Source organism: Gobio gobio (assembly GCF_949357685.1).
Source record: "Gobio gobio genome assembly, chromosome: 21".
Lineage (NCBI taxonomy): Eukaryota > Metazoa > Chordata > Actinopteri > Cypriniformes > Gobionidae > Gobio > Gobio gobio.
This window is the reverse complement of record NC_137117.1, coordinates 15727045-15744565: the sequence shown is the minus strand read 5'-3', so window position 1 is coordinate 15744565 and position 17521 is coordinate 15727045. Positions and strand designations below refer to the sequence as shown.

Genomic DNA, 17521 nt, shown 5'->3' with positions numbered 1-17521 from the left:
AATCATGGCAAATCGCCCTACGATTCAATAACGGGAAGTAGGCCTGCTCAATTCCGCGAATCGGTTCTTTCGAACAATTCGTTGATTCTTTCATATCATTACATAGCACCTGACATATTGGAGGAGTGTGTTACATCTAAACATTGATTGCAACAGTAGCCTGTTATTTAATTTATCATATACAATGTTTTTTTTCTTGGAAAGTAGCATATTAAAATGTGAGAAAATGTACTAAAGCTGACCCTTAGCTATGCAAAAATATATTTTCTTTTATGAGCAACCAATTATTTTTAATGAATATTGAATATTCAGAATAATATAGGCTTTTGTGTTAATATATTAGAATATATTTAATAATAGCCTACTTATCCCTAAAACAGGCAAGAGTGGAAAAAAGATAATTTCATGTCACTTTTTATATCATCTGGACTTAAAACATTTCCAAAGGAATTTTTGAAATATTTGATATAGTTTGGATTTTATGAGTATCTCCCAGGATACGTTGCCCTATTAGGGTATACAAACAAGGATTATTCACAGTATTTAGAATGAGTGGTGTCTGAAGGTAAACTGGGCCCTCTGTACTGATCATTGCATTATGGTGTATTGCCTAAATGACAGTTGTGGGTTGTCCAGTAGAAATCTCGTTCCAGGACCGGGGCCCTTAGGGAAGACCATTAATATAGGCCCTCCTGGCCTCTGGGCCCAATGTACACAGTCCCCTTTCTCAGTCTATGTATTTTGAGGTAAAATCTTATTATTCATATATGTAAAACTGATATTATTAGATTTAATTAATTGACATCTTTGCATTTTAACTAGATCTTTTCTTGCACTGTTTCATTTTCTGTCTGTCTAATTTATAAAAAAAAATATATATATATTCTGTCCTGTGTGTTCTGTGCTAGATTAACTGAGACTTGTTACAGCATTTGCATACTGTTGCCCTTGACTGTTCTAGTTGCTTCTATTGCTCTCATTTGTAAGTCGCTTTGGATAAAAGCGTCTGCTAAATGACTAAATGTATTATGTAAATGTTTCACACAGCTCATTTTATGGTAGAACAGGGGTGGGCAACTCTAGCCCTTGAGGTCCACTGTCCTGCAGGGTTTAGCTCCCCAATCAAACATATAATGTAATTTAGGATACAACATACTTTTCTAAGTAAACCTGAAGACTTTGGTTAGATTTTTCAGGTGTGTTTGATCAGGTTGGAGCTGAACTCTGCAGGATGGTAGCCCTCCAGGAGCAGGGTTGGACACTGCAGTTCTACCATAAAATGAGCTGTGTGAAACTCTGCAAGAAAATATCTAGTTAAAAATGCCAAGATGTAGTCAACTAAATGTAATAATACCAGTTTTACAAGTGAATATTAATATTTGCAAATTTTTTAAAAACTCAAAATACATAGACTGAGAAAGGGGGGCTGTGTACAGGGGGCCTAGAGGCCAGGAAGTGTCTTTCCTAAGGGCCCCGGTCCTGGAACGAGATTTCTACTGGATCCCCAACAACCCACAACTGTCATACGCAATACAGAATAATCCAATGATACAGAGGGCCCAGTTTACCTTCAGACACCACTCATTGTCAATACTGTGGATAATCCTTGTTTTATAATCCTAATAGGGCAACATATCCTGAGAGATTCATACTTTTAAATGTGGTAAATAACAGCATGAGTAACATATAACTTAATATTCTTTTTCAACATCTTAAGACAATGTTCACAATTAATATTAGCAGTTGTTTTGCATTTTTTGATGAAAATAGTAAGATTAATAGATGATTACTTTCTACAAAATCAGAAGGTCCAGCACCATGTGCGGGCGTGTTGGCTTTAAAATTTGAACCAAGTCACATGACCCACATAGACCTACTCCAAACAGACTATGCTATGAGTACTGGATGAAAAAAATCTTTCTTGTGCCTCCTACAAGAGACTAAAGACTGTATCCTGTGGTGCACGTTGCCTGTTTAAGGGATAACTAATTGACTCTTTTGGTATAGGCTATTGGAAAATATGATATTTATGAAATGTGTAAAGTGAGCTAAAAGTTTATGAATATGTGTTCAGTTTTATGTAAACCCATGTGTTAACTCATGAAAGAGAAATTAATTTCAATAAAGCTATTACATCTTACAGTTTTTGTCTTCATTGCTATATGTTTTAATATATAGCTATCAATATAGTCTATTGTATCGCCACCATACGGTCCATGCATATATTGCAATATATTGAAAAGTATAAGCACTAGTTTCCCATATGGAAAAGTATTATGTAATATAGGCCTATAGCATTATATTTTCCAGTTTAGTCCCATATATTTTTGTTTCGTAAAGGGACCTTTTGAAAAGTTTATAAACAAACATCTGCTTTGAATGACATTAGAAACCAAAAATCAAGAAAGACACACGAGTCACTTCTTTTATTTAATTTATTATAAATTGCAAACTCACCCTATCAGTCAAATCTTTCTGATTGATTCTCGGATTTTACGAATTGGGCATGTTCGAATGAGTTGCTGACTCGAGAACCGCTCGAACCGATTCAGCCCAATTCGTGAGCGAACCGATTTTGTGAACCGGTTCAACAGAATCATTTAAAAGATCCACTCCAAAACGAACGGTTTGTTTGAACACGTCATTCATGTCACTAGCAAGAACGAGTTTAATAGTTATGGTTATGTTAATACTTATATTTTACACTGGCCCATCCCACCTATAAAACCACATGACGTACACTCAGGTGCCTGACACACATTCTTGCTGTCACAATATATCAAGATCTGTTCCTGTGAACTTGTGGGAGGAGCATCTGGATCACTGCCACACACTTCAGCAAGCCAGTGTTGTTCACTTCCATGAAGAATCGGTCCTTCTGGGCCTGCAAACACAGCGGAAAAACCGGCCCCGCGGCTCAGCTCTTGTGCTTTTCAACCTTTGATTGCCAGTAAGAGGAACCGGAGCAGGAACCAAGGGAGGCGGATCCGAGAGGAAAACAGACCGCTGCGTTACAGGGGAGTGACCGACTGTGATGATGGCGTCTCTCGGTAACACCGGCAGCGCCTCCAGCCCGATGGTCATGCTCGCCCCCAAAACCAAGACCAAAAAGAAACATTTCGTGCAGCAGAAGGTGAAAGTGTTCCGGGCGAGCGACCCGATGCTCAGCGTGTTCATGTGGGGCGTTAATCATTCGGTAATATGGTTTATGATTCACTTAACTTCCTACATCACACAACTGCCATTTTATGAGCTAACAGTTAGCTGCACGCACGTATTGAGAATGAGGAGATACGTCATGGTCGTGGGCGGAGTCTGAGCCCTACACCATTCTGGGATCCCACGCTATCGGTTGCCAGGGGTAACATTGTAAGAGCGATACAGAGATCAGAGCAGGAAAGACGGCTCGAGGAATTATCATCGCGGCGTTTAAGCGGAGAAATTACGAGAAAACTTAGAAGAAATGGAGAAGAAGAGGTCTCTTACAGGGAGAAATTTACTACCAGCGCCAAGCTGAGGTATTTAGAGAAGCTGATATCAAAAACGTTGACCCATACAAGCTGCCACGGCAGAACTCCGAACTCTTTAACGTTACCACCTTACACTGAAATGTTTCTATAAATATATTTCCTGTGCATTCTGAATAATAAATAAGTTATATCTCCCCACTATCCTGCAGCAGTCCAGTGCTCGTCATCATAGCAGTGTTTTTCTCTTACTGATCATATTTTATACCTGTTGAGTTTATATTTTTTAATTAATTTGACTAAAAATTGAAATGATCGTTTGTGTGCGCTGGTGCTTTTATTCCAGCCTTCTTAAGTAGAATTAATGCTCGGTACGTGCCTTAAATGAATGTAACGTTAACAATGTTAAATATTGAATTAATCTTAAACAGTGATGCACACAGTAGAGGAAAATGACAGTCAACTAGGCCTACCTTGAAAATTAATTAAGCGTTTTGGGCATAAACATGTTTATAACATACAGTAACATGACTGACAATGAAAAATGACAGAATAGTGACCAACATGTTTAATACAAATAAATAAAGGTTCGTATTGATCAGGTGTCTCACACTTCAGCATCGCGCTCACTAGTTTAGATCATGACTGACACCCTGTGGTGAAATAACGGCGTACCTTTACCAGCCGCTGCTTTCTCAGATCGGCTTGGGTGGATTAAAACTTCATGTTCAGTTGAGTTTGGAAAACTATGTACATAGTAATCATCAGAATATCTCTTCTCCAGTCTCCGAGATATTCCAGTGTCCGAATCCATTACCTGGCGGGCAGACCCCCAAAATGGCGGAAGGGGGCGGGGCGCTGTGTCGTGACGACATCTCCTCATTCTCAATAGTGGGGATATGATATCTGTAAAAGCAGTGTCTGTAGTTAAATTAATAAAATACATGATTAGTGTGTACTGTTATTGAAATGGGTATTGACATATGAGGTCACGCGCAAACCGGATATACATTGTTTCATTGCACGCGGCGGATTTGCAACTGTTGCTAGCGATGAACAAAATAATCGTTCTTTTGAGTCGAATCTTTGAGGAGCCCACAACAGCCTCACCGATTCGTGAACGAATCAAACTGAATCGGTCCGGCCAGTTAAACAGATAGTCGGCCGTTTAGCACACGTATGATTAAGTTCAGTTTAATTGAACTGCAAATTACAGTTAGATTCCAAACGGTTTTGTTTTTGTGATCTGAATCGCGGCTGCACCAAAATAAAAATGGCACACATGAAATTACAATAAATAATAATAAAAAAATGTGCTAAATATAACTTTATTGTAACGCTTTAAAGCATGTAATATGCCACTCTGGAATGACAGGGACCATGTGATGATGTAATAACGTCATGAGGTAAACGAATCTCTGAATTATTGCTTTGAACGGTTCATTGTCACTGTTCGAAAGAACCGTTTGACAAATGACTCTGATTCCCCATCACTAACTGTTTCATGGAAAGTCAACATTGCAAATACATTTCAAATCTTTATATATATATATATATATATATATATATATATATATATATATATATATATATATATATATATATATATATATATATATATATATATATATATATATATATGAATCAATTTAGTCTGAATGCTCAACAAATTATGCAGTCGATCTAAATTAATTGGTCACACTTTACAATAAGGTTTGTTAGTTAACATTAATTAACTACATTAGTTAACATGAACTAATAATGAACTGCACTTATAAAGCATTTATTTATTTTTGTTAATGTTAATTTCAACATTTACTAATACATTATTAAATTCTTGTTAACATTAGTTTATGCACCGTGAACTAACATCATTAACAAACAATGAACAGCTTTATTTTTATTAACTAACGTTAACAAAGATTAACTAATGCTGAACAGAATCCTCCTTCATGGTTAATTCATGTTAACTAATAATTAATAATATTAATTTGTTACATTTATATAGTGCTTTTCTAGGCACTCAAAGCGCTTTACATATAGAAACTAATACAACCTTATTGTAAAGTGTTGCCAATTAATTTAATGCAGTATAAATTATTATTAAAACTCCAATAGAAATCCTGTACACATTCCTTTAAGATTTTCAGGGGATCCTGGGGGAAGTAATTTCCCTTAGGGGCGACTCGGGCGAGTTTATGTTATGTGAAGCATTTGATTGTTGCATAATTAGAAAACTAAGAAATCTTTTTCATGCAGTGACGTGTCAGAAGAGGGCATATATAAGGATTGAGTCATTCAGTGTTAGGATGTGCAAAAGTTCATTTTATATGCAAAAAGTTTTTTTTAACCCACTCTGTTTTTCCAGATAAATGATTTAAATCAAGTTCCAGTGCCCGTCATGCTCCTCCCTGACGACTTCAAAGCCAACACCAAAATTAAAGTGAACAACCATCTCTTCAACAAGTATTTATCAAAAGCACATCATTATTTTACACACATTTCCATCGCACAGTGTGTGTGTGTGTGTGCTGTGTCTACAGCTGCAGTATGAACATGTTTACCTTCATTTAGATGTAATGACAGTGTAATTGGCAGATTTTTCTGCAAAACAGACACTTTAATGCAGGATTTTGATAGAGTTTTTAATGCAAATGTAAAGAATTACCCATCTGTGCCTTGCAGGGAGAATCTTCCAGGTCATTTTAAATTTAAAGAGTACTGTCCACAAGTTTTCAGGAACCTCAGGGAGCGATTTGGAATTGAAGATCTTGACTACCAGGTGACATTTTTTACTTTTTTTAAAGTGCTCCAGTTATGCTATTTTTTAAGGTTCCTAATTTTGTTTTCGAGGTCTCCTACAATGGGTTTACATGTATCCAAGATCAAAAAAGATTTTTTTCTCATAATATACATTGCAGCATCACCTCTCATCACATACTCCGCAGCATTCGGACTCTCTAAACCCCTCTTTTTCGAGAATCTACTCTGCTCTAATTGGTCAGGCAACAAACCTCCTGTTACTATATCTGAATTTCAGCTCCGGATCTTCCTCAGCACTTGTATCCATAGTTTTCATGTGTCGTCACACGCTTATAGGAACGCCCACCTGGAGGGCAAAACAAGGCTCTCCTCCATTGCCCGCTAGTCATTTTTACCAGGTTTGTAGTCAGTATTAATGCGGTAAGACAGTGATATTAAAATGCCAAATTCAATATACACCTTATTGATGTTGCATACTTTGTACAGGAAAGCAGACGAACACAGAATATTAGTGCAACACGAGGTTTCTCGTTCTGTGTTTTCCCCATCGAAACCCATTATAAAGAAAACACGTTGCGTTCATATTCTTGCCTTATCTATGCGCCTGTATATAGTATGCATCATCAAAAAGGTGTAAACTGAATTTGATCTTTTAATATCACTGTTTTAGGGCATTACACCCCTTTAAGGGTGGGTTGCACTAAGGATTCTTTAGCCTGTTCACCTCCGCCTGCTGCTGAATCAGCTCTATAACGTTTTTACTGCGTAATTTATCTGTTTAAAATGAAGTGGTGCAACGACTCGATTTAAAATAAAAACCCATATCAACAAATCCTTTAAACTTTGCTTAATTTAATCCTTATTGTTGTAACTCACCCTATAGTGTTTTTCACGTTAAGCGTTTTAAAAACGTCCTGCTGTTTTCAGTGATTGAAAAACTGCAGCAGGTGCTGTATATGGATCATAAGTGGCCAAAACGTGCATCTTGTTCACATATTTTTGTTTTAAGATGGAAATTTGACAGGCTTGTGCTGCCGTTCTATGGAGTTCTATGGCGGTTTTGCCCTCCAAGGCTCCGCGACTGAAAACTATGGACTGAAACTATGGATACACAGAGATCCGAACAGTAACGTCGATTTTACCATATCCGATTTGCTTTCGCATTGCAGAAAACAGGCGGGTCAAAGTAGACACTATTCACAGGTGGCAAATGAAGACCACAGGCTGGCATTATGCAAATATGTTACAAACCTACAAATAGAAATTAAAACTGCCGACTCATTTCAGGCAGTTCAGAATCGGTTCTTTCTTTTAGGAGACAATAACTCCATTTATCATGCACTCTGATCTTTGAAACTTTGCAGACCTTTAAAGGCACAGTATGTAAGATTTTTGGATTAAAACTCATCGTATCCGCCGAGCGAATGCATTATAACATAACAGTACCATTATAATATAACTTTCAACACACTCAAATGTATCTAATATGATAAAACAGCACTGAGTTACCCCACAGACACATGACCAGGAGAAGCGGAAGCGCTCGTCTGTGGCATAATAAAAGCTCCAGTGCTCTCCAGCTGTGTGTCACGCTCGTCTCTCATTAGCAATCGCTCCAGCGGCCTCGTTCTGCTCCAATGGCTTTCAGCCCCACCCTGCTTCACCCTACAGTAACATTAATAAATCTTTAATACTTTCGCTCATCCATGAATATGATTTCTGCCCGAGTCCTGTTGGATTCTTTTCCACCGGCTGTAGATGTGAAGACAACTGCTACCATGATTCTGCGAAATCATGCGTCATCAAGCTACAACTTTTTGTATAAGCGACGAAAAATTACATATCGTGCCATTAACATTCACAAAAAGCTATATTACACACTACATGAAAAAGGTAATAACTAAAAAAGCATAATAGGGGGAACTTAAAAACTATGATGCAGCCATTGATAAATCAGCTTGTATTTGTACAATCCAGCTTCTCAAATATATACAAGCAGTTGTTATCACTTGCCATATTATTTCTTTTTTTTCTTCCATGTAATATAATATTACTGCTAAATTTGATCTGAATGCCTGTATGTTTTCCATCAGGTGTCCCTGGCCCGCAGTGCACCCATGAGAGGCGACGGACAGGGAGAAGGTCTTCTCTTCACGTCCTATGACCGTACGCTGATAGTGAAGCACATCTCCAGTGAAGAAGTAGCCGATATGCATAACATTCTGTCCGAGTATCACCAGGTATCTCACAATACACTGGCCAGGACATTCATCCTTAAGTCAAACCATATCAAAAGTGCCTTCGACTGAATTATTTCAACATATGCAGATAGTTAATATCTGCTCAACTGCTGTATCTTACATGAAAGTGTAGCTGAGTGTCTTAAGCACATTTGTATTTATGTACGAAGTGGTGTCAGATCAGCTCAGGTAAGACTGCTTCAGTCCAATCAAATGAAATGCATCATTTTCTACCAAAAACTAGTATGCCGTTAGCGGACTTATTAAAGGGATAGTTCACCCAAAAATGAAAATTACCCCATGAATCATTCACCCTCAAGCCATCCTAGCTGTATATGACTTATTTCTTTCAGACGAATACAATTGGAGTTTTATAATGGCAGTGAATGGCAGGCCAAAATTTGAAGCCCAAAAAGTGTATCCATCCATTATAAAAGTAATCCACATGGCTCCAGGAGGTTAATAAAGGCCTAATTACATTATAAAGTAAAATATCTAGCTTCCGGCGGACCGCTTTCCATATTCAACTTACAGACAAAGCGTAACTTGCAGTAAAAGTGCGATGACATCGGACGTAGCGTAGGCATTTTGAACTGCAAGAGGTGTTACATTTTCTTTGTAAGTTTAATACGGAAGGCGATCTGGTGGAAGCTAGATATTTTACTTTATAAAGTTTTAAAATGTATATTTTTCATACACAAGCCCATAGATTCGCTTCAGAAGGCCTTTATTAACCTCCTGGATCCGTTTGGATTACTTTAATGGATGGATGCACTTTTTTGGGCTTCAAATATTGGGCGGCCATTCACTACCATTATAAAGTTTGGATTAACCATGAATTCTTTTATATATATATATAACTCCAATTGTATTCGTCTGAAGGAAGAATGCCATATACACCTAGGATGGCTTGAGGGATAATTTTCATTTTGGGGTGAACTATTCGTTTTAAGTTTTAGCTTCAATAACTAAAAGCTGGTTGCAAAAAATACAGGCACATTGTTTTGCATTTGTGTTATACTTTGGACTTTTTTGCTGTCCACTTTCTTATACTTGTGTGTATGTCATTATAGTTCACATATTACACAAGTTTGCTTTGTTTTGGAGAAATAATCCGTCAAAAGAATTCAGACTCCAGCTATTTTTATGTTTTGTTTTTACCCAGTTGGGATCCACACGCCCAGTCGTTCATTTCCTCTTTACACTGTCATCCAAACTTGTTCAGTCACTGAAATCATTTTCATGTTCCATCGCACTTCCTTAAAATAGGTAAATTCCTCTTTTTATAGTTGACAATGAGCTTTTGTTGTTCTGCGTGCTTATTTAAAGGTGTAGTAGGTCATGTTCTGTTATGGTCGATGGTTTTGGATTTTATATGTTGGCACGCATATAGCATCATGATAAAGTTCTGGGTTCCCATACAATTATATTCTCAGGTGTTTGTCATGAATAGTTAATTTAGTGCACAACTAAAACTGCCCAAAAATAAGCGCACTTATAAATTTTTCTTAGAAATAAAAGACGCCAATCAGCTTCAGTGTGGCCGCGCTCATGTGAATGTTAGATTAGTTCAGCGTTTGTGTGCTTCTGGCTTGTTTACAGTGCCGTGACGGCCATGAGAAAAGTATGTGTGAGCTGGTTTAACAGTTTCCTTTGTAGCTGAATGAGCAGATTTGAATCGAGACTGTGCTTCTGCATTTGCATTGCCTTTGTTCACAACATGTCCTGAGGGTGCACCCTTATCCAGAAATCTGTCTCAACAAAATTGTTATTAAATATTAAATTATAAGCTGAAATAAGTGCTATTAACATGCCTTTCCCTTCATATTCCTTGCAGCTTTAGCTCAGCACTGATATCAAGTTAGTTTAGTTGTGCAATGATGCAGACAGAGAAAAACACTCATTTATTATGCCTGAGGGATTGTTTTAGGTCTGGATACCATATGCTACCCAGAGTTCATTGTTTAAACACAATGTGTCATTACATGAACATTTTAAGCATTTACTTTATGGGTAAAGCTCACAAAATGAAATTCCTGATGTTTTGTGTCGTGTCTCACAGCATATAGTGAAGTGTCATGGCAGTACACTTCTCCCTCAGTTTCTGGGCATGTACCGCGTTACGGTGGAGAGTGAGGACACGTACCTGATCGTCATGAGGAACATGTTCAGCCACAGACTCGTCATCCACAGGAAATACGATCTGAAGGTAGGAGATGAGTTGCTGTTTCGTCAGGATGTGTTTGACTGGGATGCGTTGTGCCTTAACTTTTCATAGCGTGACTCATATTTGTCTTTGCACACATCATTAACTTCTCGAGCAATAAGCAAACAGCGCTTAAATCATGCGTCACATCCCCTTAGACCTGGTTTAAGAGATTTAGGTGGACATGATTGATAGTTCATGAATAGTATCGCAGATGTACCTGTTATTGAGGAACTGAGTGCTGAGTTTCGCTGTCAAAGCTGTAAATTGAAACGGTGCATTCCTGTGGAGGAAATTCAACCGAGGACGAAGAATCCTGTAGATTGCATACTTACTAAGTACCAGTCAAAAGTTTGGATTCATAAGTTTCTTATGCCCTTCAAGCCTGCATTTATTTGATCAAAAAGACAGAAAAAAGAGTAATATTGTGAAATATTATTACAATTTAAAGGGATAGTTCACCCAAAAATGAACATTAGACCATGATTTACTCACCCTCAAGTCATCCTAGGTGTGTATGATATTCTGTTTTCAGACGAATAAAATCGGAGTTATATTAAAAATGTCCTGGCTAATCCAAGCTTTATAATGGCAGTGACTTGTTGGTTCATTTTTGAAGTCAATAAAAGTACATCTATCCATCATATAACTGCTCCACACGGCTCCGGGGGGTTAATAAAGGCCTTCTGAAGCGAAGTGGTGCGTTTGTGTAAGAAAAATATCCATATTTAAAACTTTATAGACTAAAATAACTAGCTTCTGGCGGTCAGCGGTATGCAAGTCGACTTACAGCGAAAGAGTAACCCTTGACGCATGCGTATTGACGAACGCAGAAGTGCAGAGGATAGAGCAAAACAAAACACCGGTCATGAATTAGTCTAAAATGAGAATTTCTAAAGAGAAATGGTGGAGGATTTCGATATAATAGAAGAAGGGCGTGCGTTTGTTGCCCAGCTCTATCCACGAGAGGTGTCAAAGCGAGTGATGCTCCTATACATCGCGCCAGGGGTTCCTCCTTTAGCGCAAGTCGATTTGCACATTCTGGTTAGACCTAAACTGCATTTCGTTGCCTTGTACCTATACTTGTGTAATGACAATAAAGTTGAATCTAATCTAATCTAATACCGCTGACCGCCAGAAGCTACTTATTTTAGTCTATAAAGTTTTAAATAGGGCTGTACGATTAATCGAAAAATAATCGAAACCGACATTCAGAACCTCTAACCGACCTATTTTTCCCATGTCGGTTATTTCGGTTTTCACGTGACTCCGCCCCGTCAGTCACATCAAGTGCAGTTTTTCAAGGCACACAGAGAGATGCAGGAGCGGTTATCTTTGTTTATAGATGCCCAGAATCACTATAGTAACTGCACGTTTTACACAGTTTATACAGGTCAGTTAATTGCTGTTCTTATAGCCTACGCTCTGACGCGCACGCGCACACACACACACACACACACACAGTCGGCGCGCGCAAGCCCCGAAGCCAGATTGCTTTCACTTTCGTGCTCATAAAGTTTGTCAAGTACATGCGTTTAAAGGCTTGCCAGTTTAAACATTTAAAGCGATTGTGCACTATTCAAAAACAACAATACGGAAAACTTATCCGTTCAGTGCTCAGCTTTTTTCTGTGACACAGAGAGCCGAGCTGTGCCGCGTCTCTGACAACGCGCGCACCCTGAAGGCAGACCTTTCACCTGCGTCCTCACAAAGCTTTGTCATTTGTATGCGTTTTAAGCCCTGCTAGTTTGAACATTAAAGCGAGTTTCGACCATCAGATGTGTATTATGTTGAGCTAATGCCTGATATATGGTGACAAACGAACACTCAGACAGAAGCTCGCACATCACGTGAATATCGCGCGCAGAGAGGAGCACAGAAACGCCGTCCTGTGACTAAAGTAAAGTCACTAAAGTAGCTTAGAAACTCAACCGTTATAGGCATGCATTTTAATACCTTTTGAAGTACAAACCACAGCTTCATAATGAATAGAGACGGTATGAGTAATTCACAAACACCATCACTCTCACTTTCATTCAAATAAATGTAATGTAGGCCTACTGTGCTAATTTATCTGATGTACAACAAGCAGAATCCCATAGAAAATAACTGCTGAAAGTCAACCGTTTCCTAAGTTCACAAAGAAATGCACTTTTTCATTAGAAAAAAAATTCCACCTTTAATAGTTGAAAATATTTACAGTAAAAACCTTATCAGTGAACTTACTCAAAAACCTTATGAGGGCAAAAAAAGAAAGAAAGAAAAAAAGCTAAATAATCGTTCATTAATCGTAATCGAGGTAAAATGTTCAATTAATCGAGGTTTTTATTTTTGGTCAAATTGTTACAGCCCTAGTTTTAAATATGGATATTTTTATCTTACACAAACGCGCCACTTCGCTTCAACAGGCCTTTATTAACCCCCCGGAGCCGTGTGGAGCAGTTATATGACGGATATTGCACTTTTATGGACTTCAAAAATGACCCAACAAGTCTGCCATTATAAAGCATTTACACCTAGGATGACTTGAGGGTGAACCATTATTTTAAATAATAAATAGTCTTCAGTGTCACATGATCCTTCAGAAATCATTCTAATGTGCTCATTCTAATATTATCAATGTTGGAATATATATATAGGACATCCTATCACTGCATTCGGACAAAATGCAATGATTTTTTTTTGCCCTGAGACTTCCACAGAAGATGTATGTACGTTTAAATATTTAAACCACTTCTATTACCAGTATAACAAAAAGTGTTTATGAGACACTTACCTTTAACCCTACCTTTAACACCCACTACCTTGTTTATTGCTATTTTGATTCTGTGCCACAAGGGGGCATGATCGCACTTATGTACAACAGACTAAAACTCCACAACAACTGTCCGTTAGAGCATCTGATGCTCATACATTTAATGAAAGACACACTCAAGATTGTCTTGAAGTGCCTAACTTTGTGTTTTCTACAGGGTTCCCTGGTAGATCGTGAGGCCAGTGACAAAGAGAAGGTAGGACATCAGTCCAGATCATTATACAACATCAGACACAAACTCTTCGGGTCTTGACATTCTTGCTTCTTCTAATGCAGGTAAAAGAGCTGCCCACTTTTAAAGACGTGGATTTCAGAAATAACATGCAGAAGGTGTATGTGACAGAGGAACAGAAAGAGAAGATGATGGAGAAGTTAAACCGAGATGTAGAGGTAAAGACATATATATTTTAAAAATGTATATTTCACACTAGCCACTTTAACATGCACTCAAATAATCTGTTAGTAGTTGTATTGATAGGACTGAACAGACTTCATTTAAACCACTCAATCGGTCCGAAATTTTGATCAGATTGTAAGGGGTGGTGTTAGTGCTGGGCGGTATACCGGTTCATACCGAATACCGGTATTTATTTTTGTTATGATATGAATTTTGATTATACCGCAATACCGGTATATGTCGCTTAAACAACGTTCGGAATGCGGCGCAGTGAGTCCACTATGTCAATAACGTCCACTATGGTTTCGGACACCACTACAAATGGCTGTCCCCTCAAATAATGCCCTATTTGAGGTTATAGGGTGCGATTTCGGATTCAACCCTTGATTTCAGCGGAGAATTCAAACTACACGCGGCTCGTGAGAGAGAGCGGTTTCCTTGCGGAGTGCCATGATAAGATTAACAACGTTCTCACACGGATCATATATCAGATATAGACTGGAGCGATTGAATCTATGTTTTTATGGACATATTTAATATACTCTAGTGCTCTAAACATGAACCAGCAGCTTGTATGCGCACATATTTCATCACGTCTTTTTTCAAATGAAATGTATGCAAACAAGGACACTGATACTACAGCCGTACGTCTGATCACGGCCGCGATGACACTATGGGTTATTCTGTTACACCGAAGACAATGATGTTAGTTAGTAAATAGACTGACAATTCAAAGAACAATGGGCAAAAAAGTAACTGCTCGATTCTTTCTGTGTTAAACTGACGTGTGTTGTTGTTCAGAGACTGTAGTGCTCTTAAATGCATTGCACATTTTTTCCTTAGACCGTTGAAATGTTCTTCCGTGTTTCTCCCTCGTTTTGGCAGTTTGTTGTTATATAGGGTTAGATTTTTAAAATGCTTAAGGTGCCCTCAACTCTTTTTCTCTCTGTGGTCATATTTTAATATTCATGTGTCTGTAATGAGTTTGTTTTATGGGTTGTTGTTTCCCCACAGCATCATTTTGTGGGGCTTTCCAAACCTGTATTAACTCTAGTGTGGAATGTTTCTACAATATTCACTCATCATTACAGTAAAAAAGGGCATTCTAGTCAATCTGCTGCAGTAGAAAATGTGGTTAACACCTGGTCATGCATAGGAGAAAAAAAATGCCGTCATATACAGAGAAACCGATATAATTTAGAAAAATACCGTGATATACATTTTTGGTCATACCGCCCAGCACTATGTGGTGTACACCTGAAATAATCCAATCAACAGGAAAAATGTAAGCATGTAAAAGTTTGAATCCGACTCTTTTCTCTATTGGATAAAAAAAAAACCTTGCACAAATGTGCATTGCCACGGTGCGTATGTTTACATACATTTTACGTAATACATAATACGTAATACATATGGGTATGATTATTTACATGCCATTTATTACGAACTGGTCACTGGATGAGATTGAACATTTACTAAATATTTCATTTAAAAAAAAACTCTTCTGACATAAATGTCAGCTTTCTTTTTAGATATATCATCAAGGAAAAACAACAATTATACTCATGGTGTGAATCGAATTGCAGCATTTATCAAAGTCCTCATGATATCAAAATTGATCTTATTCACTATTGGCGCTTTTCCATTACCAGTACCAGCTCAACTCGACTCGACTCGTCTCGGCTCGCTTTTCGCTTAGTTTTCCATTGCAGATAGTACCTCCGCAATAGTACCTGGTCGACATAGCGACGCGGCAGGAAACTTTTTCATTCCTCGTTGCCCCATCAAGCTCTCGCTGGATCCTCTCTTCGGCAACCAAACAAAGGAAACCTCCTCGTTTGACCACTGCGTATTCTTCCAAGTTGCCATAATAGTAACAGGTAAATCCCGCAATCTCTGGCCAAACTATTTAAAAATGGCGGGGTTAATCCATAGACCGTAAAAAAAATATTCAGGATTCTCTGTCTGGTGCGTGCAATGACGACGCATTGAATAGTGACGATTCTCTCTGACCAATCAGCAGTCTGCCGTGTTTTCACGTCACATTTTAGTATTGCCTCAGCTCGCTCAGAACCTCGCCAGAGGTGATACGAAAAAAAGTACCTGGAAGCAGGTACAGGTACAACTTTTACACAGTGGAAAACCAAACAAAGTTGAGTCGAGGCGAGCTGGTACTGTATAGTGGAAAAGCGCCATTTGTTAGCACACATTACTGGTCTTAGGGTGAACAATTAATCCATACAAGTTAATTCACAGAAAAAAATTGTTTGCCGTGGTAATCTTGAATCAAAATCGGAAAACTAACTTCCAGTCTGGAATGGCGTTCCCTTTCCGATGACGGCAGTGTGACGGCTTGGGTTTGAATATCCTTAACCACTCCCCTCCAACCGCTAGTCTGCTATGAGCGAGAGATGGAGAGGAGGAACGCTGAATTAAAACCCTGCCCTCTATTCAATATTGCGTTTCTTTTGGAAATGCGTCACAGCACTGAAATAAAATAAGTTGCAACTTCCGGTTCACTGGGACTTTAAGGCCAGTCATTTTATTAGCCGCCATCTTTGAAACACCTTGCGGGCAGCGTTTTCACTCATGCAAGCGCAGCTCCTATCTTTTTGAATGGGGAAATGTCAAATTCTCCAAATCTGTTCACCAAACTTACGATTAAATTTCATATTTGAAACCACCAATTTTAAATCTAACAACCGTCTCATAAATGTTGTTTCTAAAAATGCTTAAATCATGACAAAAATCAGCATTTTTCAAGCTGGATCAGCCAATGAGCGTCACTGTAGTTGGCGATTGGTTCTCTTAGTTACAAGGCGGGGCATCTGCCTGCAAACCCGGAGGCTGCATTTTAAGGACCGCAGTTCTAGGACCCTAGCAATGATTTAGTTGTTTAATGGATTCAGTTTAATTTATATATTGTCCTAACCAAACGCTAGCCCTAAACCTACCCGTTGGTCACCCTGTTGAAATATTGAAACTAATTTAAATAATTAAGTTTAAAATGGCCGTGCCTGCTGTTATGTTAAAAATAAGGTGTAAAAAGTTTGAATCAGGTCTCCTAAAACTAGGGTCCTCGAAATGCAGTCCTGAAACTGCAGTGGTCCTAAAAGTGCAGCCTCCATATTGCAGGATGATAATATTGGAGCATTGTGCCATATTGTGCGTAGCACTTTCTCCCATTTATAGTAATATGAGTGCACCGTCTTTGTATATCTAAAGTCTTTGGTTCATAAAAACAGAACATCCAGAATCTGAAATCGCATTGGATTCTTTCCAATTGATGAAAATTAGCGCATGCAAACTAGTGCAGGATAAACTGCAAAAGGTCATGCATGGTGATATTAATATTGCCATTAATCTTTCTATGATGATAGTTCCTGGTGAAGCTGAAGATAATGGACTACAGCCTGTTGCTGGGCATCCATGACGTGGCACGTGGCGAGCGGGAGGAAGAGGAGGCCGAGGAGCCGTGCTGTGAAGATGACGCTGATCCCGAGAACGGCCTTGCTCCGGCCGCACAGGTTGGCTCTTACGGCACGTCGCCGGAGGGCATCGCCGGTTACATGAATTCCTTCAAACCCCTCGGCCCTGGAGAATTCGACCCTTACGTTGATGTATACGCTGTCA

General features: G+C 38.6%; 1 protein-coding gene across 2 annotated transcripts in view; it reads left to right on the top strand.

Annotated features, from left to right (window-relative positions):
- The first annotated feature begins 2750 nt into the window (after window positions 1–2750).
- The window catches only part of pip4k2ca (phosphatidylinositol-5-phosphate 4-kinase, type II, gamma a), a 17366-nt gene continuing 2595 nt past the window's right edge, over window positions 2751–17521 (top strand). The window contains exons 1-8 of one of the 2 annotated variants that reach the window (XR_013815502.1): window positions 2751–3196; window positions 5836–5933; window positions 6153–6249; window positions 8324–8470; window positions 10533–10679; window positions 13649–13687; window positions 13768–13881; window positions 17269–17521. The exon at window positions 17269–17521 is cut by the window's right edge and continues 12 nt beyond it. Coding sequence is in view for 1 of the 2 variants with exons in the window: in XM_079803635.1 (XP_079659761.1) it covers window positions 3035–3196; window positions 5836–5933; window positions 6153–6249; window positions 8324–8470; window positions 10533–10679; window positions 13649–13687; window positions 13768–13881; window positions 17269–17521 (1057 nt within the window). In the remaining variant the exon portion in view is untranslated. The remainder of the gene's footprint in view (window positions 3197–5835; window positions 5934–6152; window positions 6250–8323; window positions 8471–10532; window positions 10680–13648; window positions 13688–13767; window positions 13882–17268) is intronic. The other variant, XM_079803635.1, reaches the window with a different exon arrangement.